The sequence below is a fragment of the Ambystoma mexicanum genome, chromosome 5q (assembly GCF_040938575.1).
Source record: "Ambystoma mexicanum isolate Mex_15411 chromosome 5q, UKY_AmexF1_1, whole genome shotgun sequence".
NCBI classification, from domain to species: domain Eukaryota; kingdom Metazoa; phylum Chordata; class Amphibia; order Caudata; family Ambystomatidae; genus Ambystoma; species Ambystoma mexicanum.
Window position 1 is genome coordinate 436,634,090 of NC_090933.1, and position 24,263 is coordinate 436,658,352.

At 45.2% G+C, this 24,263-nt stretch overlaps 1 protein-coding gene across 4 annotated transcripts in view; it reads right to left on the reverse strand.

Moving 5' to 3' along the window:
* ZNF521 (zinc finger protein 521) overlaps positions 1–22,267 on the reverse strand; it is a 1,002,654-nt gene extending 980,387 nt beyond the window's left edge. Inside the window, exon 1 of one of the 4 annotated variants that reach the window (XM_069620932.1) lies at positions 21,163–22,267. In XM_069620932.1, coding sequence (XP_069477033.1) covers positions 21,163–21,202 — 40 coding nt within the window. In that variant the 5' untranslated portion in view covers positions 21,203–22,267. The remainder of the gene's footprint in view (positions 1–21,162) is intronic. The other 3 variants (XM_069620931.1, XM_069620934.1, XM_069620933.1) reach the window with 3 other exon arrangements.
* Positions 22,268–24,263: the final 1,996 nt, after the last annotated feature.

Here is a 24,263-nt window from a genome sequence, read left to right on the forward strand (position 1 = left end):
AGTGGAAGAGAATGTGAGTGGGCGTGAAAGGAGAGGAACAAGCTCCAAACCTGAGGTGCTGATAGGTGCAGCACAAGTCCTGTGTGACAGCATTATTTTAGTGGGTTAGTGGCAATGACACTTGGTGTATTGATTGGTGTGGGTGTGTGTACTGGAGACAGAAAAGGTTGCATCACTGTCTTTGCTCTGATCCTTCCGGTCTTTTCATAAGGGGTGAAGTTGGTGCCCCATGGTTGATGAGGAGGCATTGGAGAGAAGTCTGATCCCAAGCACATTCTTGATTTAAAAGAAAAGGAAACAAATTATGTAAGAGCACAAGGGTGTGCCAGACAGTGCCAATTGTCACTGGTCTCAAGTCCTTTCTTCTTTGCTGGATTAGTACTCCAAATGGTCTATGGATTGCAGTCTGTGATGGAAGCACGATGTAAGAGTTCTTGGTCCGGTCTTTAGAAGGTGTGCATCTATTCTAATAGGTTTGTCGTCATCTCGTGAACAATCCGTTTTCGGGAGCTTTTCAGAATGCCAGATGGACTACCAATGTGTGGTGTAATCTTGGCACGATGGCCAATTGACTAGTTGCTAGAAATGGGAATCCTTCTAGACAGGTCCGATTGAACGGTGGAATGGCGTTGCTATGACCAGAATTCTGGATGGAAGCATTTTGACTGCAGTGTCCTGGAGGAATTTCTGATTCTGGATCCTGCGGTGGAAGGTGCAGAGCAGTACAGAACATTTTTAATTTGTTAAGAGGCCAGTGGAGTGTTTGGAAAGATGAGGAGTGGGTTCCCTTCTTTCCATTCATAGAAAGAATCTATGCTGATGCGCTCTGAGATCTTTGTAGTTGGTTTACCAGGGCTCCACAGAATATTTAAAGATGATTAGAATATTCATTTCTAGAGAGTACTGCTGCCTGGCTGCCATCGGGTTATAAGAGGAATGGTAGGATGCAACTAATGGACCAGAGTTGGAAAAGTCAGCCCTTTGCATGGATTTGACTTGGGTTGGGAGAGGGACCGTCAATGAGGCATTTTTATTTTATTGAGCATTTGTTAGGAGCTTATACAACAGAATTGTGTTTCAAAGCCCCACAAGACTAAATGGGAAGGGAACAGGTGAGAGAAAAAAACATTGGCAAAACAGTAAATATACAGTCGTGGTCCTACTAGGCCTTGTGGTATTCGGACGTACCAGTGAAGTGAAGTACAAGATGGGGATGAGGGGCAAGGAATTGACAAGTGCTGGTGGGGGCCCGGGAGGGAAGAGCCACGGGGAGCCAAGGAGGAGGCCTCAAATACCAGTGCGGGCGAAACTCACCAAGGGTGGAATGTAGAGCTGCCGAGCAGTGGCCCGCAGGGGCAGTGCAGTGGGGGCGGGGTAGTTTGGACAGGGATGCCGTATCGTCTGGGTAGAAGAGCCTGGTATCCTGTGAGATTCATGAGGACCAGGCCACCGGTCTCAGCGTCAGTGAGGCGAGCAGCAGGGAAGGGAAAGAGGTAGAGAAAAGCAGAGTTTTCTGCAGTTTCCAGAACTTAAGGAGGTCTGGCTCAAGTCTAAGAGGGGCAGGGAGGCTGTTCCAAAGGGAAGCACCAGCCGAGGAGAGACATGCCCCCCACTCTTTGCTTGGAGAAGTGTTTGACAATCAATGAGTTAGAGGAGCAGAGAACTCTAGCAGGGGATAATTTAGGGAGGGTAAGTTGGAGATAGAATGGTCCCAGGCGCCAAAAAGCCTTGTGGATGATGCAGAGGGTCTTGAATTTGATCCTTGCAGCCAGTGGAGAGATTTTAGTGAAGGAGAGATATGGTCCCTGGGCTTGAGACCAAGAATACATTTTGCAGCCCTAGTCTGGATTAGCTGGAGGGAGCATAGGAAGGAAAGAGGGAGATTGAGAAAGAGGCTGTTGCAGTAGTCGAGGCTAGAGAGCACCAGAGCTCTGGAGACATTGAACTTCTGGGGAAAGAGGAGGAAATGGAGAATGCCTTAGAGTAGGTGGAGCTGGTAGTGAGCCTTCTTGGTAAGGTATATGATGTGAGTGGTGAAGGTTTATCATGATTGGTGTCAACTGGGGGCAGTTTCCCCATTTATTCAAACCAAGGAATGGTTTAATGATGGGTTGTTTGGGCACAGTACATGTTTTGTCGGTTTCAGGTTTAAACAACTGGTCACCATCCACAAGTCAATATGTCGGTGGCAGGTGCCATGGTTTGAATGATTTGGATTGAGGTTTGGGTCAGTCTAAACATGATGAGAATATAATCTGCATACTTGTAGCAGCAGACATTGGAGTGGTTGAGTTCCAAGAGGAGAGTCAGAGTCATGTCGCGGTTGAAAAGCAGTGGTGATGTACTCCACACAAGTGATGCTGCAAGGCCTTCTTTTGGGACGGCAGGTTGTGCATCGTGCTCACGAGAAGGAGGTTATTCATCATACTCTGGTTCCCTCTACACCAATGTCCATATATATTTTTAGGATGATTTTGTGGCTGAGAAGGAAGTGTGCTATGTATGTTGGCATTGCCCTTTAGTGTGTTCGATATGGATGAGCAAGTGGATTCTGTTCAGCTCGGTGATCAGAATCCATGTTCTTAGTTTCAACAGGTTCCTGGGGTTGTTGGTAGAATAATTTTGTGAGAGTTTGTCAATGAAAGACGTGTTGGAGAGGAGGTAGTAGCCTACTGGATCGGAGTTAGCGGTTCTTTATTAGGGGTTTGTTGGCTTGGAACAATAGATGTTTTGGAGGGAAAGGTTTTAGATGATAAAGGCGAACCATAAAAATCAATCTAGGCTATAAAAAACTGAGAGCAAGAATTAGAGAGTCTCGGTCCTGGACTGGAGAGAGCCCCGTCATACATTGAGCCCACAGCCTGCACACAACTCACAGCCCGGCATGGAAATGAGCACCAGAGGGTCTTCAGTAAAGAATATGCTGCAGATGGGCATTTTCAAACATGAACACCACATTTTTGGTGCACTCCACAGTACTATTTTAAACTGAAATAAAAACACAGCTTTGCAATAGTTCTACCTGATCGAATATTTTCAAACACACCTTTATGAATTTGATTGTTTTTCAAATTATCCCACTGTAATTAGTAACAGGTTACTACTCTACCTTTTTATTTATAAAACTACAACAACGTTTTTATTTGCATTTATTAAAGAACGGGGAAGTCATTTAGAAAAGAAATGCCTTACAGGGTCCATTTTACTTTCGAGCAAGACCAGTTTGGTTGAGAGCCATTTAGAGAAGTTCGGATACTAGCTTATAGCTAGTATCTGATTGTTGTGGAAAAAGGAAACACACATTGGTGTAATCCACAGAGTTGCAAAGTACCTGTCCTGGGGCTGAAGAGGAGTAAATTGGTGAACATGGCCCTCTAACGACTCTATACTGACTGAAAATGTTTCCATTCAAGAATAGATAACAATTGAGGAATGAGAATGGAGCAGAAGGGAGTGCGCTGGGCTGTGGTTCAGAAGTGGAATAGTGGGTAAAAGCAATCTCGCTGGGGTGCTTGGACCCAAAGACTGGTGTTGATCACTGAGCAAGTGTGCCTTGAGATACTTGCTTATGCAGTTAAAAACCACACTCCCGATGATTTTAGAGAAATGGGTTACCATTAGGATCAGCGCTAGGCTCCTGTACCTATTAGGTATGACTGGGGGAATTTTGTTGCAAGCTTGGAAGATGCTGGTTGAAAGATAGAGGATGAATTGAGCTTACAGGTGAGAAGAGGAGGAGGGCAGAGCTAATGGGAGGTACGTGTTTCCTTATAGTTTGCAGTGCAAATGGGTCAATCAGAGCACAACATAGATTGTAGAGCAAAGGATAGGTGGATGCTCCATGGGGGAGGCATGGGTGAAGTGGGTTAGCAATGAGAACAAGGTGGAGATGGGAGACGCAGGGAGGACAAGGTATTTCAAATGTTTCCGATTTGAGAGAAAATAGGAGGAAAGGTTGCAGTGGACAGAAAGGAGGGTATATAGTGGATCTTGGGTGGGGGAAAAGCAGGGCCTGAAGGGTCATGGATAGTTTGCAAGAGTGAGAGTGGAGGAAGGAAATAAGATTAGTGCACTTAGGGGGGGTTGGCAGCATCAAGCGTAAAAGTCATGATGCACTGTTGTCCTCAGCAACTGGATGGAAGATACACAGTTGATAGCTTGGATGGGAGGAGGCGAAGGAACGAGCAGGATAGTTCGCATTGTAGGAGATGGACAGTGCAGAGTTACATTCTGTAAAGGCAAGTTCAATGGAGTCAAATAACGGCAGCAAGTTATCTTGAATGCCTGTTTTGTGATACATATATACACGAGGGGGAGGCACGTCGAGTGGAGAGACAGAGGTATGGAAGTGGATGAACGAGTGGGTGGCTATAGTGTGGCACTTCCCTTTATTGTACAGACTGATGGTGCACATATGAATTAAAGCAATAAATCATAATGGGCAACCAGGCTGGTGCACACATTGCCCAGAGTACACTGCAAGATTCTATAGAACGGAAAGTAAGATTACATAGGGGGTGGGGGCAGGAATGGTGCTATCCAATATGTTGGCGTGCTTCTGGCTGCTGTCAGAGGGCAACGCTCCTATTATTAAATCACAATAGCACTGATGAAGTCTTATTTCATGTAGAAAGAAAACCTATATGAACGCCCTATCCTTGGTGTGAAAATGATATGGCCTAGCTAGAATTGTGACAATAGTATTTTAAAAGGTGCCTCTACGTTTCAAAACACAGATGGATTCACATCAGCGGATGTTGCACCTTCGACAAACCATTGCAGCGTCTCCATGACCAATGGGTCCTTCTTCAGGCTCCGTCCTAGCCCAGATTTTGCCTTTTGAAAACATCCTTACACAGTGTAATTAGAATCGTTCCCGGTCGGAAAACAGAAACCTTTTATGGCCAGAAGAGCCTATGCCTTGTGATGGAAGATTCATGACATTAAAACAACAGCCCTACATAACACGCTATTACCTTGAAGCTTCCCACGTCCATTTCCGCCGTCAACCACCACGTGACCCTTCTACGCTGCCGTATGCACGGCTAAAACTGTAGCTATGCGAAGACTGGGTTAGTTAAACAGAGAACTTCTTTCTTCTCTAATAGCCCCCCGTTATCACAATTACTCGCGCGTGGAAGCTAAATTGTGATGCATGCTAAAAGCTCATGTCACCTAAAATTAAACTAACAACGCTGCTCGGAACGAATCTTTTGCCAGACATTTCATGGCAAGTGTTTCGCAGGCTTTTAAAGCATTAAAAGCTGTCTCTTTATTCAACAGCGCCCCATTATAAACAGAATAATTGAAAGTTAGTGATGTAACGTTATTGTTTGCATTTCTGTTCTGCTGCAGCTCTAATGTAAAATATATTTCAATCAATACTAAAGCTATATTTCCAAAGCGAGAAAACACACTACCTTCTGTAGCTACACATAATCCCCAGGCAACGGAAATACATACCACATTTCTACTTTTAATTGAAATGGGATTACAGAAACTTGCCTTTTTCCCAGTGGGGCTAACTTTGACCTTTGACAGCACTGCAGGAGCCAATGGAAAAATCCAAATACATCTGGGGCAAAGCAGTTGCCAGAGGTTGGTCTTGATTGCCAAGATATCAGCATTCAGATCAAAATCTTTTTCAGCTTGAAATCATTCTCCTCCATAGTCTGTATTCAAGCACTTTCTGCAAAGAAAAAAAATATGCTTTTCTGCAAAACTGAAATTGAGCCTCTTGGAGACATGACATGTCTGTGAGGTCGTATCCTTATGGAAACGATTAACAACTGGGAAAGGGTGGAGACACAACTTCACGGCTGCCTTCAGGTTAACCCTTCAGGGAGATTTCTATTTACAGACAGTGAGTGCACTGGGCTAGAAATCCGATTTTGGTCATTCTAAATGCATGCAGCGCAAGTTTTGGAGACTGGTATTAGGGATTCGGTACATGGAAACTATCTGTTACCTGTGATCAAGAGGCATCCTTCCAGGATAGCCCTTTCTGCTCACTGCGCTGCAGTCACTTTACGTGAAGTGTGCGACAGTGGAACTTTGGGAGGTCAATTGAGCACATGGCAGGACTCCTCACCCACCACCAGACTCCATCGAGTTGAGATCGGGGCTGTCTGCAAATGGAAACATTGCAAGAGTGGGGTGAGGGCGGGATAAAAAAAAATAAATAAATAAAAAAACAAACACACTTTTATTATTCTATATGCTACTCCCAAACAGGGCATGGCATGACTGAAGGGGTGGGTAGTTAAGATTAGTGCTGGGTAGACTGGTTGGCATTTTGGGTGGTTCAAGGTTATGCAACTTTTGTAATCTTTCCGGAGGTTCACCTGGAAAGGTTCGCGATCCTCCAGGGTTAAAACATTAGGGATGGAAGACTGCTGCTGCCCACAGCAGGGCCTTGGACATGCCCTACTGGGTGGGGCCTGGCAAGCCTCCAAAGGGAGTGGCTCTTGTTAAAACCTTTTATTTCTTAGACAGTCAGTCCTTTTTTGGGGGGTGGCTCGGGGGGGATGGTTCAAACACCAAAAATAAAATGTACTGCAAATATTTGTGCATCACCAAACATTCTCCTCTGTGACCCGCAAATATTCATTGTTCACTTTTGGGGGAATATCTTTGAGCAGCCACCCAAGCTGAAGTAGCAAAGTGACAGCTTGTTATTATCTACCGCTGAGCATGGGTACCTTTTCCTTTTAATGAAAAAGCCCAATTTGAGTAGATCAGTTATAAACCACATACTAGAGTAGTCTCCACATCTAGAAACCTAATCCTACAAATTCTTGGGACGAGTCAGAAAGACACAAGCGTGACTCCCAAAAGGTACAGCATTCAGCAGAACGGGGTGCTCTGCCAACATGGATTCATGACCAACATGAATCATTACAGACATGGTACAGCATTCTACAGAGCAGTGTGTGCTTGGCGAATCGATGCATCCAACATTAGGGACGGGGGGCAGACCTCAATAGAAGCCATAAAGTGCACATGTGTTACATAAACCATTTGTTCAAACACTGGGATATGTACAGTGCAACACCCTCTCCCCGCCCCTCCAAACCTGCACTTGACCTACCGGGACCCCTCCCACTGTACTAGCCTGGCGGGACTACATCCCTACTGAGCCCAATCCAGCCCAGTCATCGCACTTAGCATGTGGACCCTCATTCCCTGCTTTCTCCTGGCAATTATCTACCTCCCCATTCCCCTTCACCTCTTGTAACTGCACTTGCACGATCCGAAAGAGACAAAGCCTAGTAGGACCTTTTTTTTTGCTATTCTTCAAAATGATGCTAGGGCGAGACTGCCAACCTATTGCCATTTCTTGCTCCAACTTAAGCGGACCTCTGGAATTCCCCCATGCTCCCCCTTTTAAATGTTCTCATTTAAAAAAACAAAATCAAGTCTTAAACCCGAGCCAGGTCCCAAAACGTGCAATGGCCACTAGCTTATGGTTAGTGACAATTTACTCCTGACGAGTAGGAAATGATGTGCTCTATGTATCTGGCGAACTGATGGGGCATGCACATTACTTTGGCCTGGTTAATAGCTTGAATCCTGGAATGTATACAGCTGCCAGAGTGCTTATTAGGGGGTTGCTTCGTTCACCGGATTCTAACGAAAAGCAAGTAAAATAAGTTTGGTCACAGTAGGAATTCAATGAAAGAAATGGGAATAAGCGTACATTGAAGGTTGCCCAAAGCTTGCACACATCCATGTGTTGGCATGACAACCATTCTGTAAGAGTATAGGGATGAAGAGTGGATGCAACTCATATTCAACCTCACACTATTAGTAAATCAGCAGTGATCCCAAGCAAAGGTTAAACAAGCACAACCCGGCAGGCATACCTCCTTTGCCTCTTGCGTTAAAGTAGGCCACGGGCATACTATATTCTACAGAAGAGCTGTAAGCTAGCAAAGAAGCATCCAAACAACAGTACTGTAGTGCCTGCCAAAATACATGAATGTCCAACCAAGGTTGTTCTCAATTAGCAGTCTTTAATTAAACTAAGAATACCAACACACAAATAAAAATCACTACCAACCCCACCCCCACCAAAAAACAAGATGCAGAATCTAAGGTGAAAAAGGACACTGTGTCCAAAAGGCATTTGTAGATAAGCAATAGCCCAGTTCAAACGGATTTGCTTAAAAAAGATAAGGAGAGGGGTCCAGAATCATCACTACAGGGCGACATAACCATGATTAGTACTTCACATTCTTCTTGTATTGCGCGACAGGCTCCAGACAAGGTTATTGAACCTTTAAAATGCATCAAGATTGCATTGAGACAGTCAAGTCGCGTGCTCTCAATGGATCGAGTTTGATCGTGAAAGTCTTGTGTCGTCCAGCAATGCAATGCGGTCCTGCAGTGGTGATCAGATTGAATTGGTTAAAGATCACAAACACAGTGGCAAAGTCAAAATCTATAATTAGTCTGACGAGATGCAGCCAATGCAATGTGGATCTGATCGATCAGCACAAAGAGGGATGGAGTGCAGGCAGGTAATGTTCGAGTCAGTGGTTTGATAAGAGTTTGAAAAAAACAATGGTTAAAAGGCACAGTTCAAGGTGTGAATACAGAGCTCGGAGCCGTTCCTTGGGTTCTGGGGGGGGGGGGAAGAGGGTCGTCGTGGCTAGGGTCTCCAGGGACATGACAAGTCCTTTTGTTGTCCCCTTCCAATCTAGGATGTTTCCAGAGAGCACTAGCATGGGTGGTCACCTCCATTGAGCAGGTTGGCAGAAGCAGACCTCGGCCAAAGAGAATTCACCACAAAAATGGTCCGATTGGATGGCTGACAGGGGGGGCTTACTCCTCTTTGGAGTCTATCTTTACTTCTTTGGCGGCCCATTCCACTGTAAAGTTCTAGGTGAAACATTCTTTTGATATCCAAAGAAAGTTCAACAAGGAGGCGTTTTCACCCTCTTATATAGTAATTATTCTACTGTGGATTGGTCCATTTGAAATCATCCAATGGTCCAATTCTGGCTGCTGTGAGAAAGGTCTTTGCTTGATTGTGTAAGAGACAGAATGCTTGTCTGCAGGAAATGAGGATGTAGCACAGGAAATGTAATTGACCCAAGAACTCCCAAGATGGTGGAACCCCTCCCTTTTCTGCAACCAGTCTCAGGCCTACTCTAAATCCTCCCTTTTCCATTGATGCCCTCCTGCATGCATCGAGAGGACTCCAGTGTTTACCACAATAGTAGGAGCTCTCCATTATCCTGGCATGGCTTGCCTGTGAAGGACTGCCTCCCAGTTTACCCCCTTGCGATATTTCCTGTAATATGTGGCAGTTGACAAGCCATCCCAGAATGAACGGAGGGGAGTTTTTAGGTCTGAACCCAAGCAATTTATAACGTGTGAAACCCAGTCCCATAAAGCTGATACAAAGGCGTGATTAGTGGAATGAGCCACTAAAAACCAAGCTGTCAATAAGGCTACACCATTTTGTTGAGGAAAAAAAAAGAACCATAGGCAAGTCCACCCTTAAAGATGGTAATCGGTAACATCCACCAAATATAAGTAGCGCCAGTTTCTCTTCCCTTCTCAATTCAACAAGGTATCCCAACATATTTGCCAGTCTTCTTGGTGACACCTCCTTGGCACTCAGTTTCTAAATTGGGAGGAAAGGAGTCCTTGCTTAGGATACCTCTTAGAGCTTTAAAGTCAATGAGCAGGAGCAGTGAGTAAACAGCGCACCACAAACCTAACTTATACAAGAGAGGCAAACTAACTTTTTGCACATTACGTATAATCAATTATGTTGAAATGTGCACTAGATGTATCCAAATTTTTCATTAACATTCTCAAATACTCTAACTTTATTGTCACATATTTATGTTTGTGAGGCACCAGTTGCCCTAGGAAGCCAAAAGGCAGATCCTGGTAGCCATTGGTTTCAAGCTAACCAGGCTCTCCAGGGCTTGAAGCAGGAGCTGCCAGCAATTTTTAACCCCATTGTTGGTGCGGTCTCTGGTTGTCTTGCAACTAATCATCTATGGTTCCCTAGAAGCCATCATCTCTGGTGTACCTCGTCAGGTCCATAGATGTTATGTTAATGTTACCAGTAGAAACAACTGCTGTTTTTTCTCTTCGAGCATCAGGGAGAGCCAGCCAGGCTTTCCAGTCCTATTGTCCACAGGAAGGATCCTGAGGGAATGGGTCCCATCACCTCACCTTCCACAAGTCCTGATCTCGGCCTTCCTCAGCGGATCACTCAGTCTTAGGAGTGTGTCTCTCCCCTTGATAGCATACCACCAGAACTATAATTCATTCCAATTGTGTCATATTAAGGACTGCCAACAGTAATGAAAAAATGCGATGGGTCAGTGTAGAATGTAATTCATGATAAAATATGTGTTTTATATGAGTTTAAAATATACATTTAAAATTTCCAAAAGCAAGTTGTAAATCCTTCAAAGTTTCTTATAAACAATTCATGTTTCTAAAAACGCCTTTATAATATAAATAGAAAACATGTTCTTGTTATAATGTGCAAAAAAATACAGAGCATACATGTGCAAATACACATATGGAAAAGTAATCGCTGTTAAATTCATGCACCATATCAACAATGTTTGTATCAATGTATATCAACTGTATACTAAAAGGTGTATTAAGTATTTTATCACAGCTGTGACAAAGGTCAACTAAAAGTCATCCAGATAAGTATCAAACTAACCAAACTTCTCGACTCTCAATTAGTGAATTTCCCCGATTTCTTAGTTTCGATGGAATAATCATCTAGTCCCACCAGAGCTGATATCCGTCTTCCTCAGTACTTGAGGTTTTTTTTTTTAATATTTGTTACACCATCCCATGATAAGTCTAAATGATTCTATAAAACAAATAAAATCAAAATGAAAAACTAGAAACTACTGCCCATTCGCAACCCTTCATACTATCTCAAGTTGATATTATTTGGATTTGAAGAACATGTTCCTTCCTGGTTGTGTGGCGGGGCAGGCTTCTCTGTCTTTAACCACAAGCGCAGGCTAAACCTTAATTATCTGCAAAGACATAAGATAGAATAGGGAATACACCCCTTATTCTAAACTGCGGTGCTATGTTAGCACAATAACCAAAATACACCCATACCGAATCACTGACCTCTGCTATGCGTGCCTTTTTGTCTTAATGGCATACAAGTTCAAAGACGAGCAAATGATTCGCCCGCTCCTCCTCTTATAAGACTTCACCTTGCATCTGTTTAGGGATACATAAACAAATAAACTACGCGGTTGAACCCGTGGAAAGCTCCAGGAGTTCTATGCAGTATATCTAAGTGTGTACAATGTCGGCATGCGATGTGAAGCAGCGCTGCCAACCTTTTTAGATCATTTTTTTTTATAATAATTATTCATCCATCGGGGACTACCGCATGTACAGCAGCGTTTCTCACTTGGCTGTGAAATGAGGGATAAAGGGCTGCTTAACACTGCCTCGTAGTAAAGTATGGTAGAACGGTAACTCTCGCCACCTGCGGTCTAGGATTACAAACAGAAAGAGGCTGGGGAGGCCACAGAAAGAGTACACGGAAACAAACATGAGTAGCCCGAGGTGTCATCGAATACACATGCTTAAACGGAAACTACCCAATGAAAACGCTCAATGCCGGAGCGAAATGTAGTTTCAAAATCGAATTTTTACTCTCAACATAGCACAAACGCTATATTGAAAAATAGTCCACAGAAAGGGGACTTGATACAAGTACATGAATGATACAAGTTAACATCGCGTGAAAATACCGACTAATGCCAGTGCCAAATGAATCTGTCAATATAGTGCGAACACTATATAAAAGGCCAACAAATTAGAAGCCTACTGTTGCAGCAAAGCAATGGTTGTGTAAAGAAAACAGCCATAGAAAGGCATTGAACCTGAGGAAGACGGACATCAGCTCTGGTGGAACTAGATGATAATTCTGTCGAAACTAAGAGATAAGGGAAATTCACTAATTGAGAGTAGAGGAGTTTGGTTATCTTGTGTATGAGCGCGATATAAATAAAATATCATTTCATTTTTATATTCTTGAATACCTTTAGTTGACCTACAGTTGAAATGTGTCACAGTTGTGATAAAGAATTGAATACACCGTTAGTTTACTGTCGATATACATTGATACAAACATTGTTGATATGGTGCATAAATTTAACAGCGATTTATTTTCCATATGTGTATTTGCACATGTATACACTGCATTTTTTGTACATTATAACAAAAACATTTTTATGTGTATTATAAAGGAGTTTTGAGAAACATGAATTGTTTATAAGAAACTCAGAAGGATTTACAACTTCCTTTTGAACATTTTAAATGTATATCTTAAACTAATAAAAAACACAGATTTTATAATTAACATTCTACCCTGATACCCTGACCCATCTTTTCATTACCGTCTGAATTCCTTAATAAGAAGTCATTGGAATTAAATATAGTTCAGTGAGGTATCATTCTTTGTGGTTTTCGAATAGTTACTCTCCCCCCACCCCCTCTCCCCCCATTGCCTTAAATTGTTCAGAGCAGTGCCATGGGCATTACTTGCCCTCGCATTCATTTCTAATCAGAGATGTTTCTCACTACATATCTTTCTTCCCGACTCCCCCCCCCCCCCCGCCACCCCGTTCTCATGCTCTCTCCATCTCACCACATATCTCCTCTGCCCCCTCATCCAATCTCTTTCTCCCCACAGATTGTCACTGCGAACTCAGACCAAAGTTTGCTCTCACCTTACTTCAAACACACTCTATGGTCTCCCTAGTGGGTTTAAACATGCTGCATCTGGCTGCTCCCTCTTTCCAGGCTGCGCTTCACTAAGTGTCTCCATCGGAGTCTGGATGTAAACTGTGACAGTGGATTGTCTCACTTTTAATAGGCTTATTACAGGTGTTCTAAAATGTCCCATGTCATGGCTGCAGGTATTGGTCGGGTCACGTAGCTGTACCAGCTTTATTTTTTTAGGGGAGTACAAGCTTTGTGAGAATCCCGACTGAAGTATCTATTTTTCCTCCACTTGTGATGTTTTTTTTATAAAAACATTTGTTCGCGTCTCAGGGAATACCCCTTTAGCAGCTCTTCCAGCATGCATGCATTATTGCAAAAGTGGCATTAACAGTTTGTTAGAACCTGTAACAGCCCACTGCCCGCTTCATGGGACTGAGCGGGTGTGACCAGGGAATCTTTCCCATGCCAACCTCGACCCATTCATCCACTGGGTTGGGGAGGCCATAGCCCACTGAGTCTGCAAAACAAAGCCGGGACCTCATCACACATCCAGGTGAGTGTGTGGGTTGCAGCTCTACATGCTTGACACTCTCTATTGCTGTCTGCATGGGGGTGGGGGAGGGAGCACTTACAACCTTTTATTTATTTGTTTAGCGCACAGCAGCCCGTAGGCATTGTGGCGCTGTTAAAGTAGGCTGCTTAGTTACAAAAAAATACAACAGAGAGTATTCACGATACAACAACTATGGTGAGTTACATCAGTGCATGACATGGTACATGTGGTGTAAGCAATTCGGCGATTACAGGAGACATGAGAATGCATCTGTGGGCAGGATCCCACTCTTTTTCCACCTCAAATAAAGCCACTGCTGTCACGAGGGACTGCTGCGGCTGAAGACATTAACAGATAGGGTGGGAAGGGGGAAGAGGGGGGGGGCATTTCCTCTCATAAACTATAGAATTAACGTACATTTATAGGGCTTGTTTCTCTGCACTCCCGACACAGCACAATGTACAATTATATGTGATCCAATCCAATCAGACTGCATTTTCCAATTAAAAGGTAAATATCAGGTGGGCAAAAGTAGACGTATTTTGTGTTTGAGCGTTGAAGAGGCTACTTTTATAGGCTTTTGGAGAGTACCAAGACTTAATGTGCCAGGACTTATCTGGGCTTAGCCTGTGAGGGTTTGGCCCACTCCTGGGGTTAGAAAGTCGGTGGTCTCAGGAGGGAGAGGACATTTGTAAAAGCTAAGACAATGGGAAAGGGGGGGAGTAAGGAGCAGTATAAAAATGCATAGACTAACAGTTTGAAAGATGTGAGGGTATGCGAGATTGGGGTAGCATAAGTGCATGTGTAGTAGTCATTGGCTGTGGATTCGGACCAGAAATGGGAAGAGATCTAGTGGGAAATCGCATTTTCCAGTAGATGCAGTTTCCACTAGTTGGATGTCCCTAGAACTAGCCAGATCATGGTTGTGTGATGGACTCGAGATGTGGTCAAGTGTGCCCTTGAAGTATGGAGGCTTGATTGACAGGTTAAGTATTTAGGAGTGCCTGTCATTTCCAACGGGAAAACCTGGAACCGCCAAGCCAAGAATTGGAAGTGTAAAAGGTGAATGATGGGAGCACAAACGGATAAGGAGGTGAAGATGCTTAATTCCCACTCAACCCGTTTTTACATCTTTCAAGCCTTAAACCACCCACACACAACAACTCATTGAAAACTCCACACACCAATGATGTTCCTGTTGGGACAACTCCCAAAACATGTCAACTCTTATTCTCAATGGGAGAATACTTCAGGATCTTGAAAGATCAAAATGGTAACTCTTCTTGCTTATCAGTTACCGATTAATACTAAATCAATTGGTAATATTTACAATAATTATTAGTAATTAGTACAATACTTGCTTAGCGGACATGATTAATACTTATCAAAACAACCTGCCAAAATAGAAGTTGTTACTTGCCAAATCACACATCTCAATTAGCAGAAGAAAAAAACTTGACTGAAAACTTTATTTTAAGGGTTTATTATTGTACCACACTCCTAGGAACTATACTTTGTGGGATTGTTTTTTTGTTAGTAAAAAAAATAAATAAGTAAATCACACTTCAGCAAATTTGTTTACATCCTTCCATCTTATTCTTCCCACACTATTCCTACATCTTTTCCTCCCCACTCCATGATGACTATTCTAAAAACAAAGAACTTAAGAAAGAATCAAATTAACGCAGCAGAAAACCACAATCCAAAAGGCCAGTTATCCTCATCCACTTCAGCACCGACGAGTGTGATGCAGTCTCAGGAACCTGAACGGGTGTATACAAATATAGTTATCAACCATGTCCCTACATCAGGATGACATGGGCGGCAGTAGATTCCGTCAGGTCCAGTTCATCACTTACTACCAAGATGCAGAGGGTTTCAAAGGACAATATCGGAAAAACGCATGCGCAAGCAGTGTTTAGCCAGGGTGTGTCATGCCACAAAGTGAGTAGGATAACCCAGCCAGGTCTCCGAGAACCATAATTCACCCTAATGACAGCCAATACTCAGTGGTATTTAGAAACAGAGGAAGGAACTAGGGAGCTGATGAGGAGAAACAGGAGGTTGACTGTATCCAGGAAACGCAAAGCACTGTCATCACATCGAAATATGGGATATAATCAGCACCACTACCACGCAGCGCCCAACCAACTAAGGGTTCGCATAGAAAGTTCACTTAACCCATCTCAAACCTAAAAAAAAACATCTGCATGCCTGCGGTGTCTCTACCCAGATATTGCAAACCACCAACAACGTCAAGAGTCAGCAGATCTGGCAACTAATAACCCAAAATAAAGTGCCATGCCCCACAATCCCAGTGAATGTCAATTTTTAAAGGAAAAAAATTGAATTGCTGAACTATCAGCTACATTGTGGCATAAAGAGCCGACAGCTTACTTCTTACTTGCGAGTGAACTAGCAAAGGGAAAGCGTCCCCTTAATGAGGGAGTCACAAAAATAAGTACTTGCTTTCTTTTTTTGTGCCTTATACTATTGTTCCACTTACACGTCCCCTCACCCTTCTCCATTCCCCCAAACTTCACGGTGTTCTCTAAACACAGCGCCTTGTGGTTGAGGTGCTCCTACCAAAACAAAAAAAAAAATTGTTCATTGAAAAACTTCCAAAACTGCTTTGAGGTAGAGCTGTATATGAAATACCTATAACCAAAAAAAGTGTTATATGAAAGGTACGGCATACTCCACACACAACCTTGTTCACTGCGCAAATAGCTTGTCCCAGTAACAAGTTAGTCTGCAATGCATGCGTGCAACCTCATTGCGCTGAACATCAGAGGTCATGTCAATGATTATATGGTTTCTTCAAACAAAAAGTGACAATAAAAATTAGGAAAAAACTCCCCGATTCAATTGGGATTATGATATCCATGTCTAAAGTGCCCAAAAGATATCCAATGGTGATGGGTAGAGGGCTACTTAGAGTGGTTGGGAGTGCATAGGTGTATGAGGGAACCCCATAAATAGAAAGGTGTATCCAAATTAATTTTAAAAAAAGCATTAGAAGCGACAGCATGGATCAAATGGCAGGACTTTCAGGCACATTTAGGGCCTAATTCACAGTGCGTTTTCCAATAGGGTTTTACCATTATAAAACGCTTCTGTGACTCTAGTCACTGCTGTAAAATTGAAATTTTGATTAACCACCAAGGAAAGTTGTGTGTCTTTTTGCTATTATATTCAAACAAAGGCCACTGAGAAGGCTGCATATCAGTAAGCAGAACTATGGTGGAAACGTCAAACATATGTATTGACGCGTCAGGCAGAATTTCGCTCATCTGGACTGATAAACAGGTCTGTAGAAAACAAGGCCTAAATTCAAATGCATCAGTATAAAAAAGAAAAAACACGTAAACCCAAATCAGCAGGTAGGATCAGACAATGTTGTTTGTTCGAAAGGCCAACATTCAGAACCATATTCAGGACTCATGAGAATACTGGCAGGTGGCGCTACCCAGACAGCCAGGGTCTTCAAAGAGCCTGGCAAGGGCCCACCAAGAATAAGCATATTCTTTTTGAATTTATATTGAAAAGAATATGGTCCACCTAGAGCGGAGGAGATAGACAGACTTTGGGCTTAACCGGTGACGCCCCAAAACAATATGCAGGTACGATTGCACTGCTCAATGGGCAGCTCGAGAGGAGAAAAAAAAAAACACCACACAAATTAAATAGAAAAATTACAGTCCGCTCCGCAATATTCGAAAACCGGTGAACAATTAAAGCTAAAGCCTGTGACCCTGGATGTGTGACACAGAAACAGTACCTCAGGCTGATGCTTGTGTGGAGGAACCTCGCCGTAGTCCGTTTTTAGTGTCAAACATATGTGCATGGCACAATTCATCCGAGTTCTGTCACTCGCTGGGGCGAATGGTTGGACCGTGTATATATGTGCATTTTAATCAACATGCTACTGCAGATATGCGTTTAAGAATTGCTGCTGCAGCAACGGCAGACGCTGCCTTGTTGACGTTCTTGGATAAATGATCAGTGCGCATACTAAAAGTGCGCAGGGTCTCTGGAAGCGCCGAAGAAAATGCTGGACTTGCGAACATAAGACCACCCACGACTGCTTAGAGAAGGGGCGCCAGAGCCATTACTTCAATAGATCAAAGTAAAAAAGAAACCAAAATAAAGTTAGTACCGGCCATGCTTACCTCGTTTTTTTATTTTAAATAAGGGATAATCGGTCAGTTACATATTTAAAAACCGTGGTGTGCTTACAATAACAATAATGAACTTTTGTCTCGTAAACCCACAGCAGCAATATGCATGGCTGAGGCTGCCCAGCACTTAAATACAATAGAGGGGGCCTGGGAGATTATTCATGAAAAATCTTATTTTACTACAGTGATGTACATTGTATGCGCCACGGTTTTTCATACACAGGCGCCTCAGCCACGTCTGACAGCTCAGCCTAGCAGGCATATTTAATTCACAATATACCAGCTAGGCAGCAGAGCTTAAGCACGTGAAAACCAACGCCAGTACTAATCATAACTACATGTTGGTAAACCCGAGATGCTTCTATCTGAAAGTGCAGTTTTAAAAGATTAACTGCTGTGGTATAAGTCCACATGCTCATTCAAAACAACAGCTGCTCAACAATGTTCCCCCAACTGCTCTTGTTGCAACTTTTGAAGATGTGCGAAACCACCCATCAGCCTGGTCTTCTGCACTCACCCCGATGGGGGGGGGGGGGGGGACTACTCTTGTACAACCATCAACCCTGAAGGAGCAGAACCGCAAATCAAAGAACATGCGTCGGTACCAGGCCTCTCCCAGCAAAAATACAAAACAACAATCTGAGTTCGTGGTAATTCATTGCAGAGTGTTGTGGAGACGCGGTGCGTTCTAACAAGTCAATGCCACCGTTTCCAACACAATAATTACTCGGTGCTGCGCCAGCCAGGCGCTCGCTAGGTTCGACCAGCAACTGTTACTGCACATCAGTGTGCTGCTTGAAACAAAAAACACTGAACGAGCCCCCGCCAGGTGCCTTTCTCCTCACCTTATTTCGAGGTCAGTGTGGCGTCATTAGGGTTTAGCACGATAAGAGGCGGATTTAGCAGGTAATACATGCCCACGTGTACATGTCATGAACATATGTCATGAACATATGTGCCACCAAATGTCGGAGAACCCTGTAGCCACCGCCGCCCAAAGCGGAGAACGCAGCGTACACGCGCAGCGGAGCTACTCCCGCTCAATTAAAACCGAAAAGCAGCCGAGAGCTTTCCAGGGCCCTGAATGCCCTCGCCTGAAAAGCCTTTTTCCTGCTTTGATGGGATCGCTTTCTCCAGACGGCCGCTCCTTTGCCGAGGACGCCTTCATTGGAATGGCAGGGGGGCCGCGGCGCGGGGGACAGGTAATCCGCGAGACCCGTTGTGTGAAAGCCCCATAACTCCCATAGCCAATAAGCCATATTGTGCGTCACTATTAAAAGAAAATGCGGGATTTATGAGAATAAAACAAGTCAAACAACGACATCAAGGTATACATCTCTGCTTTTTTTTCTTACTCACGCATAATACAGAATATTATTTTGACAACCGGTTGTTTTTCCTTATGTCAACTCCCCCCTCCCCCACCCCCCAATCAACATAAAAAAAAATGTGTATGTTGTCCAATTGTGTCGTCTCGGCGAATGACATCGGCCAGCGCCGTCGGTGGCAATAAGGAAACACAGCGTTGGGGAGCAGGGAAGGGGGGCGGGGGTGTTGTGATTTAAACAGCCAGAAAGCTCTCTGCTAATGAACATGCCAAGTTTAATTAGAGGGCCTTCTTGTGGTAAATGCCGGAATTCTGCTCGGGAGAAGGCAGCAGACCGCCGGGCAAATAGCACCGAGCAGAATCCCCGGGCCCACCAGCAGGAGGCCTGCTGCAACAATCTACCCTTTGTCCTTCCCGCCCTCCGGGGGGCCCCCCCTTGCTCCCCCTCGCCACATTACTGAAAGAAAAGGGGGGCGGGTGGACGAGCTGGTCCTTCAGACTTAAAACGGGCAGCTACTGGACCAAGCAGTTTTAAGGGGGTGGGGGCGCGAAGGTACAAGAATCACTTAAAACAAAAAAAACAGTGCTCTGCAGTGTCTCGGGGAGAAGCTGCTGCGTCTGGTGCCAGTTATGTATTTTTCCCCCCTCTGATATTTAATATGGGTGCTGCTGCCAATGCTCCACCACTGAGGCATGCCAAATAGTAACTCAAAATGTTCCCCTCTTGAAAGTTGACGGGAGCGTAATGTGAGCCCATGCGCGGCGTTTAGTCGGAGGAAGGAAGGAGGCATGCGGTGGGAAAGCACTAACTCTATTGGAGAGAGTCGGTGCCTCCGCCTGGTAGTGGCTTTTTGATAAACTATTGCATTTTGGTTTGAAATACCAATACAACTATTAGATGCATACACGTTGATATGCCAGTGCTGGAATGGACCGTAGTGCCGAGGATGCAACTCGACCAAGGCAGGTTGTGAAAGGCACTTTCCCCACCAACACTGCAAGGACCAACATGAGCCAAACGAAAACGGGGTTGAGTCAAGTCTAGGAAACGCAGCATCCCCGCCCTTAGACAAAAACGAGGCCTGCTTCATATGGATGCCTCCCCATTCCCTTCATGACATCATGGAGGTGCCCGCACGCGGCACCTACAAGTAAAGAGACATTTACAAAAAAAAGCGCCAATGGGCATATGTTGCAGGCAACTCTGCAGCGGGATGGTAGTCCCTGGGACGGAAGCCATGGGGTGGTCGTGCTCCCCTCCTGGGTCTCTTCCAGGCAGAGACGTGTCTCGCGACGCGCCACACGCACATTCCTCCACAGTTGGGTTCAGCCCCAACTCCACCAACCCGAGGAAAGTCCTCCGCTATGGAACAAAAACAGCTGCACACGGCTCCTAGTTACCCTCGAACACACACACAATCTCGCTCCACGGAAGTTAGCCAACTTGCCAAGTAGTGGGGTTCAGGGGAGGGGTTGATGCGTCGTTGTATTCACAAGGTGTGGCACCTCGTCAACTTTTCTTATGCCCACTTAAACACGTGTAACTTGGGTCCTGCATGTCCCAGGTGTGCGTGTGTACACAAAGTAATATCTTTCGATATTTCTGAAGAATTAGTTCTACCCAAACGTAAACACAAACCTAGAATATGTCTCTGCAGTAAGTAGCTAGCATCAAAGTCCAAAGTAGTCGATTTCGAATGTGGAAATTCACGCCTCCCTAAGTGCACAGCTTTGTGAAAAGGGAGGCATGTGTTGAATGGTACACCACCTTAATTTCCCACCATGCCCATTGTATCCTTGGTCGCACCCACCACGCTTGTAAACAGCCACCAGGAAGCCAAGAAGGCATCAGAAGCAGCGCTCCCCTCCCGCGATACAGAAAAGCAAACCCTGGTGCATGCACGCACCGCCAGACAGCACCACAACGTAGGCTACTTCTCTTGAAAGTACAGACATTTCTATTCAGACACACTTCTTCAAAGTACTTCACGTGTAATTGGTCAAACGCATTGTATGCTGCTGTTAATATACAGCCGCTTCACACACATACCCCCCTCCCCCAAAAAAATAAGCAACGAAGGGGCTCCGGCAGCAAGGGCGACAAGCAGGGCTGGGCTCAAGTTTTCCTTCCCTCCCATGCAGGCCAGTAAACTTTGCCTGGCGCAGGGAGGGACGGGTCAGCCCCCACAGCTTCCATTTTCCCCTTGAACGCTTGTCATTTCTCTCTGAACCTTTCATCCTCTCTAAGCGGTGCCGTGACTGCGCGCTGAATAAAAAAAAAAAGCCAAGGCGAACTGTGGGGGAGGGGTGGGTACAGTTATGTTGTCAAAAAGCTAGACACCGTGCATTGCTCTTACCTTTCAGTGATCTTGGTTTAGCTTGCTTGCGGCGAGACATCCTAAAGCAAACAGCTTAAGTTGGTGAAAATTTCAGAAGCCCTTGCAGAAAAAAAGGAAAAAAAAACTACAGCCCTGAGCGAAGAGGATGAGGATCCCGTCCGGACGCAAGGCGCTCCTCTCTCCCTCTCTTTCTTCACCAGAGTCCAGGGGGGCAAGTGGTGGCGGACGGGGTGGGCTTTGGAAACTTTAAAAAGGTGCACAGTGTAGATAATGTGAGGAAATAGATGCAGCAAGAGTAAATCGGGAAACCAGATTTGGTGTTTTGGTAGTCTTTAGTCAGAGCTCGGGGTAAAAATCACATGTTCAGTCAGAAACAACGGAAAATGCCATGAAGATAATCATGAAAACATGGTGCCCCCGATTAAGTTTCATGGCAGGGGACACTTATTATTTTGGTCTCGGCTTCGCAAAAAAAACGTTTTTTCCTTCTCTCAGTTTTCCAAAGGGGGAGGGGCTGCTTGCACATGTAATGCACACGACTGCACCTACAAACCGAGGTCCCATTTAATAGAACTGGCAGAAAAATAATAACCAAAAAAATATAAGAATCACTTTTTGTCCTGCTCGCCCCTTAATACTGTTAAGGAGAAAGACGGGGCGAACGGCTGCCTTGGGAGGGCGTGCGGCTGCAGGGTTAGGCTTGGGGTTTGCATCGTCTGCAAGGCTGGAGGTGGTGCGGCAAACAGCCCCGGCTCCAGGAGGGTGAGCTGCCGACGCCTCCGCCGCTCCTGCCGCCTCCTCTCCCCTCTCCGTGCAGCCTGTCTACGCCTGGCTCGGCTCGGGGAGCAGGGGCTGCTGTGCACCGCTGCTGCTGCCTCTGCTCTGAGCTCCCTCCTCATCACCAGCCCGCCTCTGCTGCAAGGTCTTGGACTGCGCTGTCGCTCCGGTAGTCCACATAATAATGGGAAAGAGAAGCGAGGCCCCCAAAGCCATCAGGATGGCTCCAGAGGGGGCCCCCAGCCCGCAGGGACTCGCTCTGTACGTAATCACTGAGGAAATCATTGTCAGCCTGCCTGCACTCACACACACAGGCAGAGAGGGCATGATTAAAAGCGCAGAGCGGCGGCGGCGGCCACAGTCAAGACCCGGACTGGGGTCCATGGATCGGGAGCCTGTGCACAAGGATCGGGCGAGGAGAATCGAGAGCGCTGGGGAAGGAGGGGGAGCAAAAAAGGCGACACTCTACTCTCCTCCGCCGCACTCTTGTAAACACACATTAGAAGAAAGCGTACCATGCCTCCTTCTTCACTGCATGTATGTGTGTGAAGTGGAGGGCATAATGACAAAGATGTCCGCGTCTCTCAAGCCACAAACACACATTTCACTTTTACGGTTTGTCCACACACTTCAAAAAATGAAAGGAAAGCTGACCGGAAGTCGAAGATTTGCCGTCTGGCAGGACGCTTCAAGCAGGGAAGTACGCTGGGAATTGATATATAGGGATAATCGGACACCCCAAGTTACACAATACCCGCGAGGTTGCATGGCTGATATGTGTTGTGGGCGAGTTTAATTTTTTTCAGCATTTTTAGACACAGGCACGTGTGTGCACGTCTGTTACACATGCCGGTAGGTGTGAGAGGATTGAAAGGAAAAGCTTGCTGTGCCCTCGCAATCTATGCAAGTGTTATCTGCTTGGGATGCGAGTGGGTACCACACATGTTATGCCATGAGATGACGGCATGCTGTGCGACGTCCTATTCTGTGTTTACATATTGTGTGTGTTGTATGTTGTTCCTGGGTCCATTTTATTCAAGTTATATCAAGCACAGACTGTCATGTAAATAAAGGGATAAAAACGAGATAGACACCTATTTGCAGTGCAATGTGAGGACGTGGACTCCCAACGACATCAGGAAAGAACAATTTTCTTTCGTATGAAAACAGATACGCTTCAGAATAAACAGAATGTGTGTTCAGCGTTTCAGTCACAAGAGCACTGGGCACCCATCCAGCGTGTGCAAGATAAGAAGATACTGCGGAGGACGAGGTCAGCCGTTCCCCAATATGAGCACAGCGGGAGTCTGCGGGCACACTGTTCCAGGTATGTTGGCAAGCACATGGTACCCAGATGTGGCACCATACACTTAGTGGGGCCATCCACTACTATGGCTCCCCTTTTCCTCCAGGGTCCAATACATAGATGCAATGGTTACACTATTCATAATAATCACACAGACAATTTGTATAGAATTTGGAAACGCAAGATCACCTTTATTAGAGTCATACACAATTTGGGGGCAGTCCCAACCACTAAGTGAAGCAATCTCCTAGACTTTGAAGATGGCCCTTTAGGGTTTTACCAGGGCTTGCAATATTATTGTCCCGGGTGACACTTGTCACTTCCGGTTTTGCACAGTAGCGGACGTCTGCCTCTGGTTATCAACTGCCAAGCAGTAATTTCCCTGGACCACTGAATCTCGTTGACAAGGAGTCTCAACTGTCCATAAGGGACTCAGTTCCCGTCGTCCGAATTTGGCTCCAGTGCCGCCATTGGGAACCGCCCACGGCTGAAACAGCAGTGTCAAACTCCTCCCCTGCTTAGACTGCCCCTTTACTCCGCCTGTGACAAACAAAGAAAAGCTAGGAACATAATTAGAAAATACAATGAACAAACATGCTCGTTATCTTACACCATTCCGCAATCCGCTGAAAAGGAAAATAGTTATCGTCAAATCCTTCCATTTCTTACAAATGACGCAATTCCTTCAACTTACTTGATGAACTCCATTCCTTTGCTCTCCGACCTACCTAGTTGGTAGACCGCTGCTGGGTGCCAAAAGAAGGGAGGGAGGGTGGGACTTCGGGTGGGGGGCTGCAACAAATTGAATGAGCCCGAGCAGCCCCCTGCTATATAGCTGCTCCCTGGAGCCCAAAGCTGGATATGGCTGGGTCCATAGGGATGCCTCTTCCTCCTTCAGAGGAGAGGCAGTGCTAGATACCCCCAAAGGGGGCCCTCCGGGGGCTGGCCAGCCCCTTAGCTGGGCTATCCCCTACTATGACCCCCTTAACTCCCAGGGTCCAAGACATAGATGCAATGGTTACACTATTCATAATCA